The sequence below is a fragment of the Haematobia irritans genome, chromosome 5 (genome assembly GCF_050003625.1).
Source record: "Haematobia irritans isolate KBUSLIRL chromosome 5, ASM5000362v1, whole genome shotgun sequence".
NCBI lineage: Eukaryota > Metazoa > Arthropoda > Insecta > Diptera > Muscidae > Haematobia > Haematobia irritans.
The window spans coordinates 4,653,705-4,679,660 of record NC_134401.1 but is presented as its reverse complement, the minus strand read 5'-3'; the positions used below and the strand labels follow the sequence as shown (position 1 = coordinate 4,679,660).

Below are 25,956 nucleotides of genomic sequence, written 5' to 3'. Positions count from 1 at the left end.
CTACAGAAAATTTTGTCAAAATATTATTTCTATAGAAAAATCTATGGAAATTTTATTTCTATATTTCTCAAAATTTTATTTCTATAGAAAATTTTGTCAAAATTTTATTTCTGTAGAAAATTTTTTCAAAATTTTATTTCTATAGAAAATTTTGTCAAAATTTTTTTTTCTATAGAAAATTTTGTCAAAATTTTACTTCTATAGAAAATTTTGTTAAAATTTTACTTCTATAGAAAATTTTGTCAAAATTTTATTTCAATAGAAAATTTTGTCAAAATTTTATTTCAATAGAAAATTTTGTCAAAATTTTATTTGTATGGAAAATTTTATCAAATTTTTACTTCTAAAGAAAATTTTGTCAAAATTTTGTTTCTATAGAAAATTTTGTCAGAATTTTGTTTCTATAGAATATTTTGTCAAAATTTTATTTCAAATGAAAAATTTGTCAAATTTTTATTCCAATAGAAAATTTTGTCAAAATTTTATTTCAATGGAAAAATTTGTCAAAATTTAATTTCTATACAAAAATTTTTCAAAATTTTATTTCTATAGGAAATTTTGTCAAAATTTTATTTCTATAGAAACGTTTGTCAAAATTTTATTTATATAGAACATTTTGTCAAAATTGTGTTTCTATAGAAAATTTTGTCAACATTTTATTTCTATAGAAAATGTTGTCAAAATTTTATTTCTATAAAAAATTTTCCCAAAATGTCATTTCTATACAAATTTTTTTCAAAATTTTATTTCTATAGAAAATTTTGTCAAAATTGTATTTCTACAGGATATTTTGTCAAAATTTTATTTATACAGCAAATTTTGTCAACATTTTATTTCTCTAGAAAATTTTGTCAAAATTTTATTTCTATAGAAAGTTTTGTCAAAATTTTATTTCTATAGAAAATTGTGTCAAAATTTTATTTCAATGGAAAAATTTGTCAAAATTTTATTTCTATAGAAAATGTTGTTACATATTATTTCTATAGAAAATTTTGTCACAATTTTATTTCTATTGAAAATTTTGTCAAAATTTTATTTCTATAGAAAAAATTTTTTAACAATTTTATTCCTATACAAAATTTTGTCAACAAATATTTCTACACAAAATTTTTTTCAAAATTTTATTTCTATAGGAAATTTTGTCAAAATATTATTTATATAGAAAATTTTGTCAAAATTTTATTTCTATATGGAAGTTTGTCAAAATTTTATTTCTATAGAAAATTTTGTCAACATTTTATTTCAACGGAAAATTTTGTCAAAATTTTATTTCAATAGAAAATTTTGTCCATACTGGAAAATTTTATCACAATTTTATTTCTATTAAAAATTTTATCAAATTTTTACTTCTAAAGCAAATTTTGTTTCTATAGAAAATTTTGTCAAAATTTTGTTTCTATACAAAATTTTGTCAAAATTTATTTCTACAGAAAATTTTGTCAAAATTGTATTTCTATAGGAAATTTTGACAAAATTTTATTTCTATAGGAAATTTTGTCAAAATTTTATTTATATAGAAAATTTTGTCAAAATTTTATTTCTATAGAAATTTTTGTCAACATTTTATTTCTATAGAAAATTTTGTCAAAAATTTTATTTCTATTGAAAATTTTGTCAAAATTTTATTTATATAGAAAATTTTGTCAAAAATTTATTTCTATAGAAAATTTTGTCAAAATTTTATTTATATAGAAAATTTTGTTAAAATGTTATTTATATAGAAAATTTTGTCAAAATTTTATTTATATAGAAAATTTTGTCAAAATTTTATTTCTATAGAAAATTTTGTTACAATTTTATTTCTATACAAAAATTTTTCAAAATTCAATTTCTATAGAAAATTTTCCCAAAATGTTATTTCTATAGAAACTTTTCCCAAAATGTTATTTCTATAGAAAATTTTGTCAAAATTTTATATCAATAGAAAATTTTGTCAACATTTATTTCTACACAAAATTTTTTTCAAAATTTTATTTCTATAGAAAATGTTGTTACATGTTATTTCTATAGAAAATTTTGTCAAAATTTTATTTCTATAGAAAATTTTGTCAAAATTTTATTTCTATTGAAAATTTTGTCAAAGTTTTATTTCTATAGAAAATGTTGTCACAATTTTATTTATATAGAAAATTTTGTCAAAATTATATTTCTATAGCAAAATTTGTCAAAATTTTATTTCTATAGGAAATTTTGTCAAAATGTTATTTCTATAGGAAATTTTGTCAAAATTTTATTTCTATAGAAAATTTTGTCAAAATTTTATTTATATAGAAAATTTTGTCAAAATTTTATTTCTATAGAAAATTTTGTCAAAATTTTATTTCTATAGAAAATTTTGTCAAAATTTTATTTCTATAGAAAATTTTGTCAAAATTTATTTCTATAGAAAATTTTGTCAAAATTTATTTCTACAGAAAATTTTGTCAAAATTTTGACAAAATTTTATTCCTATAGAAATTTGTGTCAAAATTTTATTTTTATAAAAAATTTTGTCACAATTTTATTACTATAAAAATTTTGTAAGAATTTGTATTTGTATAGGAAAATTTGTAGAAAATGTTGTTCAAATTCTGTTTCTATAAAAAAAAATTTCACAATTTTATTTCTATAGAAAATTATGCGAAAATTTCTATAGAAAAATTTTTAACAATTTTATTTTGTCACTATTTACTGTCTATAGATATTTTTTCCAATTTTTTTTTCTATATAAAATTTTGTTAATATTTTTATATCTATAGAATGATTTATCACAATTTTATGTCTAAAGAAAACGTTGTAACAATTTTATTTGTGATAGAATTCTACCAACTTTGGAAACCTTCAAGAATTTGTTAACAAAAAAGACATTTTACTAAAATATTTCCCTTAGCCAGGACCCACTGTTTTGTTATGTTTTTATGATAATAAAACTATGCTGATATATCATGAGAACAACAGCATATCCTACCACAAAACAGTGCACGCAATTGTGACCATACATAAGGTATCACGGTTATATGTTGTGGTGGCGGCAAGCGATATCGAGTTAGTGTTTCTGTTATGTTAGTTGGGTTATGGTTGTGGTTATGGAGTCCTTTGTCATATTTATGTAAGGTCGGTCGGTGGGTTGATGTTGTATGTGTTCGTGTGTTTGTGTATTTTGTTAAACGAATATATCAGTTGCTCACTCGTTTATTCATTTATTCACATTACATTACAACGCCACACACACTAAAATGTTCTCCCTTTTGCAAAATCATATAGACACACCACCACCTCCATTACCCCCTAGAAGACCATATGAGTGTTTTTGGCATTCCTGGATGTTGATATGTGTATCCAGGTAAATGTAAACTTACCGCATTTATTTAAAAATAAAATGTTAAAGTATTTTTTAATAATACATCCGTGTGCTTTCACAAAATGTTGGCATTTACTTATATGTGTATGTGCTTAGTATATTAAGGTGGGTATTTTGGGATTAGAAATTTTTACTGTTTAATATAAAATAGGGATTGTAAGGAGAGTCCAGGTGTTAGCATAACCCACATATACCCCGGTCTTATCTATTTCTTGTGGGGATAGAAGTCGTACGTATCACACAAATTGCCTGAACCTAAAAGTAAAAATTCCCAATTTTACCTCTCGAGGGTAGATTAGTAATGGGGGTAACAATCCCAAGAAAACTTTAATACTTTTCAAACCCCTTTCAAAAAATAACATTCACGGAAGTGAAAAAGTCAACAGGCATAGGTTCAAATTTATTTTTATTTTAATTTTCCTAATTTTTATTCCCTAAACCACATAGTGGTCAGGGTATAACAACTTTGATCTGCCAAAAAATGTGCCTACCAGAAATATTGACTTTAGACCCCATAAAATATATACCGATCGACTCAGCATCACCTCCTGAGTCCATCTAGCACTTGGTGTCCGTCCGTCCATGTATTTGTTGTTCGCAGGATTCCGGTCGCAATTATTAACCGATTTTGATAAAATTTGGTACGTGGCGTTTTTTTGGTACGAGGACGAACGCCATTGAATTTCGAAAAACTCGGATCAAATTTAGATATAGCTCTCATATACATGTATCGCCCGATTTCGATAAATGAGGTCAGATTGCGTTAGTTTACCAACCGACCGGCATCAAATTTGCCACAAAGAAATCCAATAGACCACCCTTTAAATGTGCCAAATTTCATCGAAATCGGTTTAGAATTAGATATAGCTCCCATTTATATGTATCGCCCGATTTTCCCAAATTTGGCCATAAGTCCCTTATTTATCAACCGATCTGACTCAAAGTTGGCCAAATCTAATTTTCTATAGTACTTACTAAATAACTCGCTTCGACTTGTTGAACTAGTCGAATTCTTGCTTTTCAACGTTTGTATAAACTGTTATAATTTTCCATTAAAAATTTTTAATGACAAATTCTAATAATTTCAATTTCTCATAAATATTCAGATTCTCCCTCAAAAATCTCCAAAAATGTAATTTTTTCAATTTTCAATTCATATATGACCCACTCTAATGTATAATACCATGTTCTATATACCGTAAATTATTTTGTTCATAATATATTATAAGAATACATAAATATTTACACCTGTCGTAATAAATCCACACACTTGCAGGCATAAAACCGAAACTACACAGAGAAATGCCTGTGTAGACCACATCGAAACCACTCATTATGCTTGCGGCTTGACTGTGTGTTGGAAATAAGCACATCACAATCAAAAACACATACAATTTTTAAAAGCATTTAAAACTTTCTCTTTAAACTCTGTTCAAAATGAAAGTAGAGCATCATGTCATTGCGAAGAATAAAGGAAATTGCATTACAGTTTGTTTTTTTATTTAAATTTAAAAAAATTGTAAAAGAAAAAGATGAAGTCAGAAATTTGATTCTTATTTTTATAAGGTTAAAAAGAGCTATCGGCACAATTGCTAAAGCTATGAGAAACTTCTCTAACATCCCACAAATTTAAAATACAATTTTATATTAACAAAAAACCTTTAGGTTAGGATAGGATAGGTGACAACCCGAGGTATCAGGCTCACTTAGACTGTTCAGTCCATTGTGATACAATATTGGAGAATTTCTCTCTTATCACAGAGTGCTGCCCGATTCCATGTTAAGCTCAATGACAAGGGACCTCCTTTTTATAGCCGAGTTCGAACGGCGTTCCACATTGCAGTGAAACCACTTAGAGAAGCTTTGAAACCCTCAGAAATGTCACCAGCATTACTGAGGCGGGATAACCCACCGCTGAAAAACTTTTTGGTGTTCGATCGAAGCAGGAATCGAACCCACGACAAATTTACAAAAAAATAAAACAGTATACATATGAGAAATAAATATTCGATTAAGTTGATAGCTTTAGTTGCTAGTTCTTAATCTTTTTATACCCTACATCATAGGATGGGGGTATATTAACTTTGTCATTCCGTTTGTAACACATCGAAATATTGCTCTAAGACCCCATAAAGTATATATATTCTGGGTCGTGGTGAAATTCTGAGTCGATCTGAGCATGTCCGTCCGTCCGTCCGTCTGTTGAAATCACGCTAACTTCCGAACGAAACAAGCTATCGACTTGAAACTTGGCACAAGTAGTTGTTGGTCGGATGGTATTGCAAATATAGCCCCCATATAAACAGACCCCCAGATTTGGCTTGTGATTGCTCTAAGACAAGCAAATTTCATCCGATCCGGCTGAAATTTGGTACATGGTGTTAGTAGATGGCCTCTAACAACCATGCAAAAATTGGTCCATATCGGTCCACTTTTACGTATAGCCCCCATATAAACGGACCCCCAAATTTGGCTTGCAATTGCTCTAAAAGAAGCAAATTTCATCCGATCAGGCTGACATTTGGTACATGGTGTTATTATATGGTCTCTAATAACCATGCAAAAATTGGTCCATATCGGTCCACTTTTACGTTAAGCCCCCATATAAACGGGCACCCAAATTTGGTTTGCGATTGCTCTAAGAGAGGCAAATTTCATCCGATCCGGCTGAAATTTGGCACATGATGTTAGTATATGGTCTCTAACAACCATGCAAAAATTGGTCCACATCGGTCCATAATTATATATAGCCCCCATATAAACCGATCCCCCGATTTGGCTTGCGGAGCCTCTTAGAGGAGCAAAATTTATCCGATCCGGTTGAAATTTGGTACGTGGTGTTAGTATATGGTCACTAACAACCATTCAAGAATTGGTCCATATCGGTCCATAATTATATATAGCCCCCATATAAATCGATCCCTAGATTTGTCCTCCGGAGCCTCTTGGAGGAGCAAAATTCATCCGATCCGGTTGAATTTTGGAACATGGTGTTAGAAAGTGGTCTCTAACAAACACGCAAGAATGGGTCCATATCGGTCCATAATTATATATAGCCCCCATATAAATCGATCCCCAGATTTGTCCTCCGGAGCCTCTTAGAGGAGTAAAATTCATCCGATCCGGTTGAATTTTGGAACATGGTGTTAGAATGTGGTCTCTAACAAACACGCAAGAATTGGTCCATATCGGCCCATAATTATATATAGCCCCCATATAAACCGTTCCCCAGATTTGATCTCCGGAGCCTCTTGGAGGAGCAAAATTCATCCGATCCGGTTGAAATTTGCAACGTGGCGTTAGTATAAGGCCGTTAATAAACATGCCAAAATTGGTCCATATCGGTCTATAGTTATATATAGCCGATCCCCAATCACACAAAAATTGGTTTTTATTTCTATAGAAAATTTTGTTAAAATTTTATTCGGTTCATAATCAAATTTTCATCATTGTCGAAATTTTATTTCTATAGAAAATGTTGCTAAAATTTTATTCGGTTCATAATCATGGTTGCCACTCGAGCCAAAAATAATCTACCAAAATTTTATTTTTATAGAAAACATTGTCAAAATGTTATTTCTATAGAAAATTTTGTCAAAATTTTATTTCTATAGAAAATTTTGTCAAAATTTTATTTCTATAGAAAATTTTTACAAAATTTTATTTCTATAGAAAATTTTGTCAAAATTTTATTTCTTTAGAAAATATTTTCCAAATTTTATTTCTATAGAAAATTTTGTCAAAATTTTACTTCTGTAGAAAATGTTGTCAAAATTTTATTTTTACAGAAACTTTAAACTTAATTATATACGTATTTAATCGGCCCTTTTGTAGTTTAATATATACCACGTATGGACTATGTGGTATACATTACGTTGTTAGGAAGTTTTATGATACCTTGCCATCGGCTTCAGTAGACGTTTCTACACGCTCACAAAAAATCGCTTCTGTAACATATACTCCCAAACATATTTTGCTTCAAGCATATACATTTTTGGGTATTGCCCAAACATTTATATGTTTGATCTCTTCCAATATATAATATGTTTGAAAGCATATTGGTCTAAACAATATATGTTTGGGTAGTCTAAGTTCCAAACATTTTGTATTTTTGCATCCAAATTCAATAATGTTGTCTTCCAAAAAACAATATGTTATTATGTGAACATATAATATGTTTGGAAGCATTTTGCACCCAAAAATATTATATGCTTAAAAAAAAATTCTCCCAAACAATATTGTGCTTAAAATTTTATTTATTTATTTATATATTTACAATCATAATGAATTATGAAAATAAACAGGTAATATAGGTGCTAACAACATAGGTTTTCGACCTGAATGCTCAAAATTTTGTTTCTGCCCAATTGTATATTCCCCCACATCTTTCTCACTTCCACGAGATTTTTTAGTTCTTAGCACCTTTTTCTGTAATACAAACATTGTAGAAAAAATTATTCAATTTTATGATTTTTTATTTTAATTTTACCTTTTGCCGGACGGGGATTCGAACAGCGGACCACACAGTTTGTAAGGATCAAAGAAGTAGCTGATCAATTGCCCAAGGAAAAATAAAATGTTAATTTTGTAATAACAAGCAACAACCACCAACTTAATTCAATATCGCTCCCTGTTAAATAGCGCTCCAAGCTACTAAACACATATATGTTTATAGGCTATTTCTAAATTAATATATGTTTGCATCCAAGCATATTATATTTACAAACATTTTATGTCCCAAACATAATATGTTCTAACATATTAACATATATGTCCCAAACATGTTATGCTAGTTTATGAACATTATATGCTTGCACTCAAAAATATTGTGTTTAAAAATTTGTGTTCCAAACATATAATGTTTATAGCCAAACATATGAAAAACAGTCTTTTTCATCCGTGTACGCAATCCATCGTGGAGGGTACATAAGCTTCGGCCTGGCCGAACTTACGGCCGTATATACTTCTTTTTATTTATTGTAGTTTTTAATTATAATTATAATATGCATATAAATAAAATAAAATAAATATTCGAAATAGTTTCCCCAAGTTCATATTAATGATTTAAAAATTTTACCCAATCTTTAAAGTGGTTTGGTTATCTTAAAATGCGAATTTCTCTTAAAGCACATCACTTCAAATTTACGATTACAATCACCCAGATGTCTGAGGTTGTTGGTCTCGTGCTAGAATTTCAATAAAAACAAAACTCCAGAAAGAACTCATGCAGATCCTGTATCTCAACAGTTGTTCAAATTGTCAAGCTGGCAAAAAACAAAGCAACCGAAAAAATATTAACAACCATGTTCTAGAGAAGAAGATGTCGAGACAGTATTTAAATTTATTTCTACGTTGATATTTTATTTTGTTTCCTTTTTATGTCATCCTTGTACTGCAACTACTTAGACAAGTCGCAGATGTGTCTATTTTTTTTTTGGTTTGGATAAGCAAATGACAACGAAATAGAAAAACAATGTCTTAGAGAACTTCTATAGATGGATAAAGAATGATACAAAGTTTGGTTTAACAATTGCGGTGAAATTTTAAATAACTAAAATTTATTAAAAAAAAGTAAATCTCGATGAAATTTCCAATAGAAAGTAAATTACGAAAAATTTTCAAAAAAAATTAAATTTTGAAAAAATAAAATAAAATTTGAGCTAAAATATCAAAAAAATTAAATCTGTCCAATTTCCTAGAAAATTGAAATTTCCTAGCAAAAGTAACTTTGAATAAATTTTGATGAATTTTCCTATGGTTAGTAATTTCATGGCAAATAAAATTGCAAAACATCTATATCAAAAGATAAACTATTTTTACCACATAAGCACCCTGTATATTTATGTGGCTATAGAGATACCTAGGCTGGGAAGAAAGATAATCTTGCATAGCCCCCCCCCCCCCCCTCTTTAAACTCCTATTTGTTAAGTGCATTTTTTACACAGTGATTTTCTTCTTGTTTTAGAGATTTTTTATAAAACCCTTACAACACGGATCGTGTCGTTCGAGGAAACCAACAGGAGATAGTCTTTAAAGTTATTATTGCCGGATGTGCAATTGTCTGTTTGTCTGTCGGTGTGTGATTGTTGTTGTCTACTAGAAAATGCTTGAGTCGGCTGTAAAGAAACCAAGCGATGACAATGCCTGCGAGTAGATGCGCTCTTGTTTCCCAACCATATCCTGTATATCCTTTGTGTATACAGACAAGTATGCGGCATTACTTGTAAATGTATACAAAAGTTTACGAAAAGAGTCAAGTATGGTTTCAGTTTCCATAGACAATTCTAATACAAAGGCTTTGTGAAGACAAACCGTGAAGCTTACAATTTTGGGTTGTTCTATTTTTTTTATTTTTTTTTTTGTGTAATTTCTTGAGCAATGGTATTTAAGGACAAAACCAGGACTTATTCACACAATCTCTTGTTAAGATAAAAAGAAGAATAAAGTTTTTAGAGATTCTTGTATACTAATTTATAAAGGAGTAAAGAGCATGTGCTTAAAACCAGCTTTTGTTAAGGGAGCAGGGGAAACGGCGTTTCTAAGCAATGGAATTTCATCAACCTATACTAGTGATAGCCAAAAACTTCTTGGTGCAATAGTGTGGTCACTTGAATGAAATTTCATGGAAATTTCCGTGGAAATAACATTAATACAAAATTACATTATTTTAATATTCCATGTTCTTCGGATTAAGCTCTGTTTAAGTTGATTTCACAATATGTTTATGTACTCAAATATTTACTCAAAGAGAGATGTTTGTACAAAGATTTATTTCGGCAAAAGCCGGCTATCATAAACATTTTTTCAGAAGGTTCAAGTGTGATTCACTGAGGGTTTAGTGAACTGTCCGAATTTATTCTGATAAATGGTTGTTGTTGTTGTAACAGTTTTTAATGCAATTTCATCCATTTTTTCTTGTGCTTTGGTACTTCAACTGGTGTCCAGATCTAGGAACTCTGCCACAAGGGTGGGGTGGGTCCAGAGTGATCTGGTGTTGAGTCGGATAGGTTTATCTGGGCAAGCGAAAAGGTGACGAGTGTTATGAGGCCCTTGGTTACAGGTGGGACACACGTCAGCTACGCTGCTATCAATCACTGATAAAGGGTGATACGGTAAAAATTTGGTCAATATAAACGTATTTCTTTCAATTTTGCATTTAAAAAACCTGAACACCCCCCATTTTGAAGGTGTGTGTGTGTAGAATGTAGCTCCTGTTTTGATTTTGGAATTCACTCTTCAGTTGTCAAAATGCCGTCCAAGCAAGAAGAGCAGCGTATCAAAATTTTGCTCGCGCATCGCGAAAATCCGAGCTACTCGCACGCAAAGCTGGCAAAATCGCTAAAAGTTGCCAAATCAACCTTTACAAATGTAATTAAAGTGTTTGGGGAACGTTTTTCGACAGCCAGGAAGTCTGGATCGGGAGAAATCGAAAACTGGAAGCCGCTGAGACGACAAAGAGAGTTGCCGGTAGTTTCAAGCGAAACCCTAACCTCTCTCTCCGAGATGCCGCAAATAAGCTGGGTGTATCGCCTACAACCGTGCATCGAGCCGGACTATCGACTTACAAGAAGGTAGTGACTCCAAATCGCGATGATAAACAAAATACGACGGTCAAAGCGCAATCCCAGAGGCTATACACGACGATGCTGACGAAGTTTGACTGCGTGGTAATGGACGACGAAACCTACGTAAAAGCCGACTACAAGCAGCTTCCGGGACAGGAGTTTTATACGGCAAAAGGAAGGGGAAAGGTAGCAGATATTTTCAAGCACATAAAACTGTCAAAGTTCGCAAGGTTAGGTTAGGTTATGTGGCAGCCCGATGTATCAGTCTCACTTAGACAATTCAGTCCATTGTGATACCACAGTGGTGAACTTCTCTCTTATCACTGAGTGCTGCCCGATTCCATGTTAAGCTCGCAAAGAAATATCTGGTTTGGCAAGCCATCTGTACCTGTGGCTTGAAAAGCAGCATTTTCATAGCTTCCGGTACTGTCAACCAAGAAATTTACGTGAAAGAGTGTTTGAATAAACGTCTGCTGCCTTTCCTGAAGAAACACGGTTGTTCCGTACTGTTTTGGCCGGATTTGGCATCTTGCCATTACGGTAAAAAGACCATGGAGTGGTACGCCGCCAACAACGTGCAGGTGGTTCCCAAAGACAAGAACCCTCCCAACACGCCAGAGCTCCGCCCAATTGAGAAATACTGGGCTATTGTCAAGCGGAACCTAAAGAACACCAAAAAAACCGCTAAGGACGAGCAGCAGTTCAAGGCAAACTGGCTTTCTGCGGCGAAGAAGGTGGACAAGGTGGCTGTACAAAATCTGATAGCAGGTGTCAAGCGTGAGGCCCGGCAATTCGGATTTGGAAAAGCGAAAGCCTAACTGAATATTTTTCCTGAATTTTATACTAATTGAACTTGAAAAATAAATTTAATTTGATTTTTTAAATAAACGATTTCACCGATTTACACGCGTTTTCCCTTGACCAAATTTTGACCGTATCACCCTTTAAGTAGGAATTTAAGCGGCTGCACTTGGTCTGCCGTGGGAGGCTTCTTTGCTCCGGTGCTATGGGCGGTGGTCGGACTCCGAGAACAGTATTAACCTTGTAGCTTCTCACCGCTTCAGCTACATTATCCTCATGAATCCTGTTCAGACCTGTCTGATATGCTGCCTGATTTAGAGGCTCACTTTTGTAACGCTGGATCTCACGCTCTATAAGGTGAAGATCCACCCTTACATTCGTGGGAGGAGGTTTCCTATCCACAAGATGATGATTTGGAAGACAACTTCGATAGCAACCCAAGAGGTACTGCTTTGACAACATGTAATTGTGTCGACGCACCGGGATGATCTTGGTCTCCGCATAAAGATGATCCAGGGGTGTACTGCGGAGACATCCTGTTGCAGTTCTAAGGGCAGCGTTATGAGTGGTTTGGATGTTATTCCACTGCGTGCCGCTTGTTTGAGGTGTCCACACTTGCGCTGCATAGTTTACCACTGACCGGACAATTGCCTTATAAGTAGTCAACAAGGTTTCTTTGTCCGCACAGTGCTGCCGGCAAGCGACTTGAGGACCTTATATCTACCGCGGAGCTTGTTACAAATTGCAGTGGCATGGGCAGACGAGTTTCTTAGGGTAGTTTACTGTCGGAATTATTTCGCCATCGACTCTAACATTCAATTGCCTGCGTACTTCCGCCGTCCATGTAGGTGGCTGAGGATTTGGAGGCAGGCATCCTCAAATTCCTAGCAGTGAAATAACTGGTGAAATCAGCAATGTAGACGTTTAAACGATCGCATATGTGATCTACAATGGGCCCAGATGCCATGATTGTAAAGTCGTCCGCACATGATACAATCTCGACGCCATCAGGAAGAGGTGGAATAGAGGACAGGTAGAGATTAGACAGTGCCGGAGATATCACCCCACCCTGGGGAACTCCCTGTTTGTCCAGTCCTTGTCTCTGAATTCCACGTACGACTGGCGTCCGCACATATAATTCAGCACCCAACGCTTCGTTCCTTCCAGTAGGTTAGGTTAGGTAGCAGCCCGATGTATCAGGCTCACTTAGACTATTCAGTCCATTGTGATACCACAGTGGTGAACTTCTCTCTTATCACTGAGTGCTGCCCGATTCCATGTTAAGCTCAATGACAAGGGACCTCCTTTTTATAGCCGAGTCTGAACGGCGTTACACATTGCAGTGAAACCACTTATAGAAGCTTTGAAACCCTCACAAATGTCACCAGAATTACTGAGGTGGGATAATCCACCGCTGAAAAACTTTTTGGTGTTCGGTCGAAGCAGGAATCAAACCCCCGACCTTGTGTATGCAAGGCGGGCATGCTAACCACTGCACCACGGTGGCTCCCATACCAGTAGGGACGTATTCTCGATGTCCTCGAATAATGTGGCATGGTTAACCGTATCGAATGCTTTCGATAGGTCAAGCGCCACGAGGACCGCCCTATGACACGACTTGGGCTGATTAAGTCCATTATTAATATGTGTCGAAATGGCGTGCAAGACTGTCGTAGTACTATGTACCTTACGGAATCCATGTTGATGGTGGGCAGCTAGAAAATTCTCCACAAGGCTGGGGAGGAGTAGTGCCTCATCGGTCTGTACGATTCACCTTTATTCGAATCTTTGCCTGGCTTCAGTAGTGGAATCAACCTATCCATCTTCCAGACATCGGGTATAATGAGTGATTCCGAAGACAAATTAAGGAGTCTGGTCACGTACTCAACTCCCAGTATTCCCAGATGCTTCAACATTAGCATTGAAATTCCGTCGGGGCCCAGCGCCTTGAGTGGTTTCGCGCTGTTGATGACATTGGTAACTTCGGCTGTAGTAAATTGTGGTGTGTCATCTGCTTGCAGACCACGTATGCGACGAGTGGCTCCCCTTTTCGCTCTGTCACTTTCGGGATGCTCGACAAACTGTCGGTTGAAGTACTTAGCGCATCCCTTCGGATCAGTCACAGTCACGTCGCCAAAGGTGACTGAAATCCCATCATTCCACGGCGGCGGGTTCTCTGCACCGGATTGACCCAATGGGTCCGATTCATCGGCCAGCGGCTGCCATATCAGTGTACGTGTTGTTTCGTCCGTCTGATAATTGGTTGATAGTTTTGCTGAAAGTAGAGGATGCTGATGAGGAATGTGGTAATTCCGAAACGGTCGTCCATCCAACCGTATTGCAGTCTAAAGGGTTTTGCCCAAATAAATTTTGGTAAATTGTGGTGTGTCATCTGCTCGCAGACCACGTATGCGACGAGTGGCTCTCCTTTTCGCTCTTTCACTTTCGGGATGCTCGACAAACTGTCGGTTGAAGTATTTAGCGCATCTCTTCGGATCAGTCACAGTCACGTCGCCAAAGGTGACTGAAATCCCATCATCCCACGGCGGCGGGTTCTCTGCACCGGATTGACCCGATGGGTCTGACTCACCGGCCAGCGGCTGTCACATCAGCGTACGTGTTGTTTCGTCCGTCTGATAATTGGTTGATAGTTTTGTTGCAAGTAGAGGATGCTGATGAGGAATGTGGTAATTCCTAAACGGTCGTCCATCCAACCATCTTGCAGTCTATAGGGCTTTGCCCAAATAAATTTGACAAACATTCTTTTCCTCTGTTGGTGAAGCTATTCATGTAGTTTAGTCAACGCAATGGTTTTAAAGCTAAGATCAAAACAAAAAATATGACTGAAAACGAAATAAAATTTTGACAAAATTTTCTGTAGAAATAAAATTTTGCAAAATATTTTTTTTTGTTTGGTAGTTTTTTTTTTTTGAAAAAATTTTCTTCAAATTTCGCTAGATTATTTTAGGCTTGTGTGGCAACCGTGATTAGTAAAGGAATTAGCTTAGAAAAGTAGGATTCCTATTTGCCACAAAATGTTTATTCCTCATGCATATTGTGCAAATAATCACCATCGTCACATCATAATTATTTGTATGTGATGCTTATGAGCTGAATTGAGTAATGCAAATATCCTTAATGTAAACATGTGTGCAAACACAGAGAGAATAATTTCATTAGTTTACTTTGCCTGAAGTAGATAAATATATAGGACCACTTACCTACAAATGGCTACAAATATAATCACCGTATACTGTACTTGTGTATTTGTGTGTGAGTGTTATAAAGGGTGATTTGTTAAGAGCTTGATAACTTTTTTAAAAAAAAAAACGCATAAAATTTGCAAAATCTCATCGGTTCTTTATTTGAAACGTTAGATTGGTCCATGACATTTACTTTTTGAAGATAATTTCATTTAAATGTTGACCGCGGCTGCGTCTTAGGTGGTCCATTCGGAAAGTCCAATTTTGGGCAACTTTTTCGAGCATTTCGGCCGGAATAGCCCGAATTTCTTCGGAAATGTTGTCTTCCAAAGCTGGAATAGTTGCTGGCTTATTTCTGTAGACTTTAGACTTGACGTAGCCCCACAAAAAATAGTCTAAAGGCGTCAAATCGCATGATCTTGGTGGCCAACTTACCGGTCCATTTCTTGAGATGAATTGTTCTCCGAAGTTTTCCCTCAAAATGGCCATAGAATCGCGAGCTGTGTGGCATGTAGCGCCATCTTGTTGAAACCACATGTCAACCAAGTTCAGTTCTTCCATTTTTGGCAACAAAAAGTTTGTTAGCATCGAACGATAGCGATCGCCATTCACCGTAACGTTGCGTCCAACAGCATCTTTGAAAAAATACGGTCCAATGATTCCACCAGCGTACAAACCACACCAAACAGTGCATTTTTCGGGATGCATGGGCAGTTCTTGAACGGCTTCTGGTTGCTCTTCACTCCAAATGCGGCAATTTTGCTTATTTACGTAGCCATTCAACCAGAAATGAGCCTCATCGCTGAACAAAATTTGTCGATAAAAAAGCGGATTTTCTGCCAACTTTTCTAGGGCCCATTCACTGAAAATTCGACGTTGTGGCAGATCGTTCGGCTTCAGTTCTTGCACGAGCTGTATTTTATACGGTTTTACACCAAAATCTTTGCGTAAAATCTTCCATGTGGTCGAATAACACAAACCCAATTGCTGCGAACGGCGACGAATCGACATTTCACGGTCTTCAGCAACACTCTCAGAAACAGACGCAATATTCTCTTCTGTACGCACTGTACGCATTCGTGTGGTTGGTTTAATGTCCAATAAAGTAAACTGAGTGCGAAACTTGGTCACAATCGCATTAATTGTTTGCTCACTTGGTCGATTATGTAGACCATAAATCGGACGTAAAGCGCGAAACACATTTCGAACCGAACACTGATTTTGGTAATAAAATTCAATGATTTGCAAGCGTTGCTCGTTAGTAAGTCTATTCATGATGAAATGTCAAAGCATACTGAGCATCTTTCTCTTTGACACCATGTCTGAAATCCCACGTGATCTGTCAAATACTAATGCATGAAAATCCTAACCTCAAAAGAATCACCCTTTATATTAAGATAGAACGAATTTGGATCAATTCTAGATTTATAGTTTTATATTTTATAGCGCAAAACGTATATACGACCGAATGTTCGACAAGCCCGAATCTTATGTACCCTCCACCATGGATTGAGTATAAAGTTATATAAAATAGATTTTCAATTTCAGGCAAATCGGATTAAACTTGCAGTGTTCAGAAGTCCAAGAGTCAAATCTGGAGAGAGACCTGAACCCATACACACCATCTTCGCATTAATTGTATGTGGACCAAAAATAGCTCTAGATTTCCAATTTCAAAAACAATCTATAAAACTTGCGGTGTCTAGTAGCTCAAAAAGTCAAACTGGGAGATCTATCTATATTGGGGCTATACAAAACTATAGACCAATACTCACTATATTCAACACACTTATTTATGAACCCACAATACCACTAGGCTTCCAATTGCAGGAAAATCGTATAATGTTTCTAATATCTAGTCGATTAAGAAGTCAAATCGGGAGATCGGTCTATATGGACTGATACACACCATTTCCAATTTCAGGCAAAACGGTTAAAAATTTCAGTATCCAGAAGCACAAAATGTCAAATAGGCTATGCACCCAAAATATATCTAGATTTTGAATTAAAAAAAAAATCGGATAAAAATACTGTGTAAAGATAATCAAGACCACAAATCGGGGGGTCGGTGTGTATGGGGGCTATATCAAAATCTGAACCGATATAGTCCATCTTCGAACTTGACCTGTCTGCAGACAAAATACAAGTATATGTAAAATTTCAGCACGAGAGCTTCATTACTACAGCGTGAATACAACGGACGGACATCGTTATGAAATTTTGCTCTGCAATCCACTTTCAGGTATAGCCTCCATATACATCGAGGTGTATATGGATGATGTACCTGAAAGTGATCCGATATAGCCCATTTGTAATACCATGCAACCTACATTAATAAAAAGTAATTGTGCCAAGCTTTTAGTCGATAGATTGTTTCGTTCGTAAGTTAGCATGATTTTGAAAGACGGACGGACGGACATCGCCAGATCGATAGAGAGAATTTCCCCACGACATGGACTATATATTCTTTATGGGTCTGAAATCAATATATCGATGTGTTACAAACGGAATAACATAGTAAACATATATCCCCCATTCTATGGTGGAGGGAATAAATATATACACTCCACCTTAATATATTTTCCTTCTCTATACATCCAAAGCCATACACATCTTTCATGTGTATTCTGGAGTCAACATAATGAAATTACTTTCATAAATATTTGCCTATTTTCTACAGAATTCATAGTAAATACGTGTACAAATACAAATGTGCAAGTATAAATCCCAATATGCTAAGCATAGCATAATTTTATTATTAATATCAAGTTTGTTCTTAAATACGCAGCATAACAATCGGAAACATGAGAATGTTCCTAAAAGTAGACAATTAAATTATTTATGGCTAAATATTCGAAATGAATACATTGTACAATAGTACGTAAAATATAATCTAATTACATGCAATTATTAACAAAGATTCTAGGTAAAAAATATTACATTACATTGACAATGACTTTAATTTAATTTAAAACAAAAATTATGTTTAATTTTTTTACTTAAAAAAAGAATTAGGTAGAATACGCGTAATGTGGCCCTCACTAAGTATTTCAAACATTAGGAGCCACATTTCAATTGAAATCGTAATTAATAATCAATAAATAAAGTGTACCATTATTAATCGAAAGTAATATAAACCATAGGGGCAACACGACCCCGTATATTTTTTAAATGCAATTTTCCAATGAACCCATAAATTGCATAAAAATGGTGATGGTCTATTTCTATAGAAAATTTTGTCAAAATTTTATTTCGTTTTGTTTGTTATTGTTGGCTTCTCTTCAATCGTTATCAATGAATCAGTAAAGGGTGATACGGTAAATCGGTGAAATCGTTTATTTAAAAAACCAAATTAAATTTCTTTTTCAAGTTCAATTAGTATAAAATTCAGTAAAAATATTCAGTTAGGCTTTCGCTTTTCCAAATCCGAATTGCCGGGCCTCACGCTTGACACCTGCCATCAGATTTTATACAGCCACCTTGTCCACCTTCTTCGCCGCAGAAAGCCAGTTTGCCTTGAACTGCTGCTCGTCCTTAGCAGTTTTTTTTTTGGTCTTCTTTAGGTTCCGCTTGACAGCGGAACCAGTATTTCACAATTGGGCGGAGCTCTGGCGTGTTGGGAGGGTTCTTGTCCATGGGAACCACCTGCACGTTGTTGGCGGCGTACCACTCCATGGCCTTTTTACCGTAATGGCAAGATGCCAAATCCGGCCAAAACAGTACGGAACAACCGTGTTTCTTCAGGAAAGGCAGCAGACGTTTATTCAAACACTCTTTCACGTAAATTTCTTGGTTGACAGTCCCGGAAGCTATGAAAATGCTGCTTTTCAAGCCACAGGTACATATGACTTGCCAAACCAGATATTTCTTTGCGAACTTTGACAGTTTTATGTGCTTGAAAATATCTGCTACCTTTCCCCTTCCTTTTGCCGTATAAAACTCCTGCCCCGGAAGCTGCTTGTAGTCGGCTTTGACGTAGGTTTCGTCGTCCATTACCACGCAGTCAAACTTCGTCAGCATCGTCGTGTACAGCCTCCAGGATCGCGCTTTGGCCGTCGTATTTTGTTTATCACCGCGATTTGGAGTCACTACCTTCTTGTAAGTCGATAGTCCGGCTCTTTTTTGGCTCGATGCACGGTTGTAGACGATATACCCAGCTTATTTGCGGCATCTCGGAGAGAGAGGTTAGAGTTTCGCTTGAAACTACCGGCAACTCTCTTTGTCGTCTCAGCGGCTTCCGTTTTTCGATTTCCCCCCGATCCAGACTTCCTGGCTGTCGACAAACGTTCCCAAAACATTTTAATTACATTTGTAACGGTTGATTTGGCAACTTTTAGCGATTTTGCCAGCTTTGCGTGCGAGTAGCTCAGATTTTCGCGATGCGCGAGCAAAATTTTGATACGCTGCTCTTCTTGCTTGGAGAGTGAATTCCAAAATCAAAATAGGAGCAACATTCTACACACACACACCTTCAAAATGAGGGGTGTTCAGGTTTTTTAAATGCAAAATTGAAAGAAATACGTCAAGTTTATATTGACAAAATTTTGACCGTATCACCCTTTACACTTTTCACATCCTTTTGGAAATTGCCATTATTATGTTTCTTGTTACAGTGTTTTACATCCGGTAAAATTCAAAACAATAAATTAATGCGAAACCTGAAGATTTGTAGATATTACCTAAAAAAAACTTCTTGTGAGGTGAAAGCAAAATCTATCTCTAGAAGAGAATTAAAAGTAATGACATAAAAGGATATCCAAAATTTTTTGCTGGGATGCTCAAGAACTAAAATCAAATCCTGCCTTCTATTTCTCAACAACCCAAAACATTACGAAATTCAGAAAATACCACCGAATCTCAAGGTCAACGCAAGAACACACTCCACCTCTTGTTTCTCAAAAAACAAAAGAAAATCTACTACACCTTGGAGAATCTTTAAATTTTATGACAAAAGATTATTTATTTCCAAATTTTATATATATTTATTTGCTAACACTCTAATAATTTTTTATAAATATTAATAAGATATAATTAAATTATTTTGATTTGTCATTAACAATTAATCGTTTTAGAATAGAATCTTAACGCAGCGTCCTAATAGAACATTAACAATTTAACGTGGAACCCTCAGTTCTCAGTTGAGTTTGATTGCTTCCCCTGTTACAGCATAGCAAACAGAATTTGGCCGCCGATTACCGTTTTTATCATAGGCAATAATCTCAGCGATAACTTTGTAGCGCCCCTCCATATTAACAGAAAAATCCATAACAAGATTAGCAAAAAAGGGTTCATGGTGGAAGACATGCTAAATGAGCGAACGATAGAAAGAAAGAGAAGAAAAATTTATTAAAAAAGCAAGGAACCCCTCTATTGAAAAGAAAATCGGAAATCAAACAGTATAATTTTGAGACTTTAGAAAAGGAAATATGTACAGTGAAACCTCCCAAAAGTGGACTGTAGCAGTCGCCTATATTTTATGAATATTCCATTTATGAGAGGTCAAAAAAATTATCCATTTTTGAGAGGTGCCCGCTTTTCAGGGTGTCTAAATTTAGGAGGCTTCTCTGTAACTATTTACTTAGTATTTAATTAAGTTTCACTTCAAGTAATTTGGTGGATTTATCTTTGAACACTGAAACTACACTACACTGAAAAAATATTGTCGTGAGGTCAAAGATTTCATCTCTTTAAAATACGAATCCAAATTTTGCTTAGCATAGAAGAGGCATTCCTCTAATATAAAGTTTTTTTTCCTTGTCCAAAAGTCGATAAACTTTTCTATGAATTCCTATTGTCCTTGTTTAAGTGATTTCACTTAAAAATCAAAAAATGTATCATAACATGAAAGAAAAAATATTTGGGCTAAGGTTGGTGAGACAAAACGAACCCTCCATATAAACGAACCCCCAGATTTGGCTTGCGGAGCCTATAAGAGTAGTATATTTCATCCGATCCGGCTGAAATTTGGTACATGGTATTAGTATATGGTCTCTAGGTTAGGTTGGGTTAGGTTAGGTGGCAGTCCGATGTATCAGGCTCACATAGACTATTCAGTCCATTGTGATACCACATTGGTGAACTTCTCTCTTATCACTGAGTGCTGCCCGATTCCATGTTAAGCTCAAAGACAAGGGACCTCCTTTTTATAGCCGTGTCCGAACGGCGTTCCACATTCCAGTGAAACCACTTGGAGAAGCATTGAAACCCTCAGAAATGTCACCAGCATTACTGAGGTGGGATAATCCACCGCTGAAAAACTTTTTGGTGTTCGATCGTAGCAGGAATCGAACCCACGACCTTGTGTATGCAAGGCGGGCAGCAAACCATTGCACCACGGTGGCTGCGTATGGTCTCTAACAAGAGACCGTATATGGTCTCTAACAACCATGCAAAAATTGGTCCATATCGGTCCATAATTATGTATAGCCCCCATATAAACCGATACCCAGATTTGACCTCCGGAGCCTCTTAGAGGAGCAAAATTCATCCGATCCGGTTGAAATTTGGCACGTGGTGTTAGTATATGGTCTCTACCAACCATGCATAAATTGGTCCATATCGGTCCATAATTATATATAGCCCCCATATAAACCAATCCCCAGATTTGGTATGCGGATCCTCTAAGAGAAGCAAATTTCATCCGATCCGGCTGAAATTTGGCATGTGGTGTTATTATATGGTCTCTAACAACCATGCAAAAATTGATCCATATTGGTCCATAATTATATATAGCCCCCATATAAACCGTTCCCCAGATTTGATCTCCGGAGCCTCTTAGAGGAGCAAAATTGATCCGATCCGGTTGAAATTTGGTACGTGGTGTTAGTATATGGTCTGTAACAACCACGCCGACATTGGTCCATATCGGTCCATAATTATATATAGCCCCCATATAAATCGATCCCCAGATTTGACCTCCAGAACCTCTTGAAGGAGCAAAATTCATCCGATTCGGTTGAAATTTGGTACATGGTGTTAGTATATGGTCTCTAACAACCATGCAAAAATTGATCCATATTGGTCTGTAATTATATATAGCCCCCATATAAACCGTTTCCCATATTTGATCTCCGGAGCGTCTTGGAGGAGCAAAATTCATCCGATCCGGTTGAAATTTGCAACGTGGTGTTAGTATATGGCCGCTAATAACCATGCCAAAATTGGTCCATATCGGTCTATAGTTATATATAGCCGATCCCCAATCACACAAAAATTGGTCCACATCGGTTCATAATCATGGTTGCCATTCGCGCCAAAAAAAATCTACCAAAATTTTATTTTTATAGAAAATTTTGTCAAAATGTTATTTCTATAAAAAAAAAATTGTCAAAATGTTATTTCTATAGAAAATTTTGTCAATTGTTTTTTTTTTTTTATAGAAAATGTTGTCAAAATTTTATTTCTAGAAAATGTTGTCAAAATTTTATTTCTATAGAGACTTGTCAAAATTTTATTTCTATAGAAAATTTTGTCAAACTTAATTATATACGTATTTAATCGGCCTTTTTTAGTTTAATATATACCACGTATGGACTATGTGGTATAACATATATTACGGTGTTAGGAAGTTTTAAGATACCTTGCCATCGCAACCCAAGTAATTCGATTGTGGATGACAGTCTTCGGTAGAAGTTTCTACGCAATCCATGGTGGAGGGTACATAAGCTTCGGCCTGGCCGAACTTACGGCCAAGTACTTGTTTCTCATTATTACAAGTTGCTATAAGTGATCTGACATCTGACAAACTATTATACTCGTTGAATTGAGGAATTTTCGATTTTTCAACTTTTTTCCATATGGAAAATTCAGTTTCGTTACAGTCAGACAAGCCTCTTAGATCGTGGACATGGTAACACGTCATTACTCAAGGTGGGCATTATTGATCCTATAGCCACTCCATCCACTACCGACACCGTCTCAACATGAGCACTATTCTATACTGATTCCTCTCCATAAAATTTTTCCGTCCAGAGTCTCATTGCTTATTGTCTATGACAAACTATTGGAATTTATGAGTTTTTCCAAAGAAGTTTTGACCATTGGTTCGGGGACATATAAACACATTGTTACTCATTGCTAATCGAGGTGTGAATTTCAAAGTTTTACCAGTCTCAAAATTATTATTATTCAACACTGATTGCCATCTATGAAATTTTCTCATCTTTTTGATGAGTTGTCAACCTAAACAGAGCTACATCGTAAATTCTTTTCAATTTTAAATTGGATTTTTAGATTTTGTTTTTTGTTCAAATACTCATAGTCAATTTTGCTTCGTACCAAAGTCAATTTTTTTTTTAGGGTGAATTTGTTTTTTGTCTTTTGTATCTCTGTATGTAGCAGCTTTCGAAGGCAAACACTTACAATCAAATTTTTCACAATTACTTACACCGTAATTAGTAAAGCATTTACGATCTTCTGGTATAACATGGCTGCTCCACAATTTGTAGGTTTCCGAATTCTTGTTGAAAAGATTAGCACACGAATCTTTTACAACAAAGGTGAATACAGTGGGTTGCCAGGTACCACGAGCAAATTTATAAACCTCAAAAGATTCCTCAATAATTACAAAGGGAGATTTTTTTTTGTATGTTAGCATAGTATGTATTTCAATTATTGATTTTTATTCGACTCACCTCTACGTAGTCATCGGGTTCGACACCTTTCCATAAAAATGTACAATTACCGGAGACACGAATCATTCCATCAACAAATTCCAGATTTAATTCACTCAAATCGGCGAACTCGTTGACGCTTATGCTTCCTGGAGGACCATTATCACATTTGTCGAACATTTCCTCATTATCGAAAATGAGTTGGTAGCGACCAGCCCCAACACATACAGTAAATACTGCAAGGATAGTATATGCAACACTTGAAAGATACAGCCACATACCGTTAACGATTTAAAGACCGACTGAAACAACAGACAATTTTTGATTTTGGTATGGTGAATGATATCCTTATTTATACTCACTGCAGTGATGATGGATGTATTCTGATACACATAAGATACAAATCTATCAACCATCCTTTTTCTAGTCAATATATTATGAAATTCGTTGTATCTACAATTTGATATTAATCAGAAAACTATTTTAAGCTTCAGTGATTTTACAACATATGATGTAAAATAAAAATTCCAGAAAATCTACTAAATCAGGGATTAGCCTTATCTAATGAACACGAATCTAAATGGAACGCCCAATTGTTTTATTCTAATACGAGGTTTTATGAAATTTCTGGAAAAACGTTAGCAATAGATCTAGAAATATTGACTAATCGTCTATATACGCCTAATCCATGTATCACAAAGAGCAATTAACCTCAATTACATGGATTTAAAAAAAAATCCGATATTTACGTAAGGCTTTTGGGATTGATTCCGAACCAAAGATAGGTCTTCTTTAAATGACCTAAACCTCATATTTCCAAAAAAAAATTTAAACTAAAAATGCAATGGAATAAAATTTAGGTCAATTTTCAAACGAGGTAATTCATTATTCCCATAATATTAGATCAGGTTAGGTTGCAATTTTGAACTCCATTTTTTCCTTCAAACTACAAAATGTTCTATCTTCTTGCTTTCATTTGCTACAGAACTTCTATCTGAGATCGGGAGATTGTCGGTATGTTTGGCGGTGTCCGTCCATCTCATCAATATAAATATACCAGCTTTCTACACTAAAAGAATATTTAATCTTTATTAGAAATTACACATTCTAAATTTTCGACCACGAAATTTACAACATATTAAGGACAAATTTCTTTAAAGTAATGACATTTTAATTATAATAAACTTTATAAACTTTGCTTCAAAAAATGTTTCTCCCAAGTTTAAGACACAAATTTTGAAATTTTGTGTCCCTCCGTTAAATTTTCTTAACGTTTTTAATTTAAAGAAATCGTCCTTAAATTAACTGAAATATTGAAACTTTAGATTTAAGATAATAAGCTAAGGCTTATTTTGAGGATTTAGCATCTTTGGTTTAAAGTTTTTTTTTTTTTTTTTTTTGGAATTAAAAAAACATACTTTACCTTGAAGTATCCGTTATGAATTGGATTTTTGGCATTTGTGTTTATGTGAATAGCTTCATTAATATCCCAGCAAAAAAATTTAGTAGTACTTCTAAAGGCACAATTTGTTCATTATTTTAACTGGTCTTTTAATTAAATTATTATGGCTTATTTCATACTTTTAAAGAGTAATTTTAACTTTTTTTGTTACAAATAGTTTAAAAAGAGAGTAAGGATTATTTAAATGGTGCAAATTATTTAAATTTTGTCGAAAAAATTTGAACTTCATTCTAAAAAAATTCCGACTTTTTGAAATTATTTGATGTCAAACGTTTCCGACAGGCTTTAGAATGCATTAGATATCATAAAAAATTTTAAAAATTATTTATTTATCAAAATAGCGCAATATTGTTCCACATCCAAAACACTGACTTCGGATCACACCTTAAGAAGTGATGCAAATTCAGTGCAAACGGTTTTTGAAATGGTGGACATCTGTCCTATGACAAGCCTGTGTTAAATTCATCGCTTCTGCGCCAATTGTGCACCACTTCCGGACCCAAAAAGAACATTTTCACTACTTTTTTGGCTACGCTTTTTTTTTGCTGGCATACCCCAGGAAAGAGAATGAAAATTCGATAAATGACATCAGTATCCTAATTTTAATTTTAGTGATCCTATATTTAAAGCCAGATAAGACGCTAAAAATGTTTTTAGTTAAGGGAGCCGTGTCTTTTGTTCAGAATTTAAAGCCAGATAAAACGCTAAAAATGTTTTTAATTAGGGAAGCCGTGTCTTTTGTTCGGAATCCATACCAAAATCCTTAAGGAAAAGTCAAAGTTTTTGAGTCCAAGTCCAACTTTTTTTTAGAGTATTTTTTCATAAATAATCTTTAGAAGCACTACTTCAGCAGGATTGTATGGGAGAGATGCACTACCAACTGCTTACAAAACAACAGAATCGACGCTGATTTATGTGGGCGATGTCCCGATTTAGAGCTGCTTCTACATAGCGCTGATATAATAGCTCATTT

At 34.7% G+C, this 25,956-nt stretch overlaps 1 protein-coding gene and 1 long non-coding RNA gene across 2 annotated transcripts in view; one reads left to right on the top strand and one right to left on the bottom strand.

Moving 5' to 3' along the window:
- Positions 1-25,956, top strand: part of LOC142241875 (uncharacterized) — a 132,733-nt gene that overhangs the window by 76,198 nt on the left and 30,579 nt on the right. The gene's annotated exons all lie outside the window — the stretch shown is intronic.
- Positions 19,844-23,823, bottom strand: LOC142240552 (uncharacterized). The gene is made up of 3 exons (XM_075312249.1): positions 23,543-23,823; positions 23,296-23,463; positions 19,844-20,214 (listed from the first exon to the last, which is right to left on the bottom strand). The coding sequence occupies exons 1-3, from the start codon at positions 23,798-23,800 to the stop codon at positions 20,044-20,046; spliced, it is 597 nt and encodes a 198-aa protein (XP_075168364.1). The 5' UTR covers positions 23,801-23,823; the 3' UTR covers positions 19,844-20,043.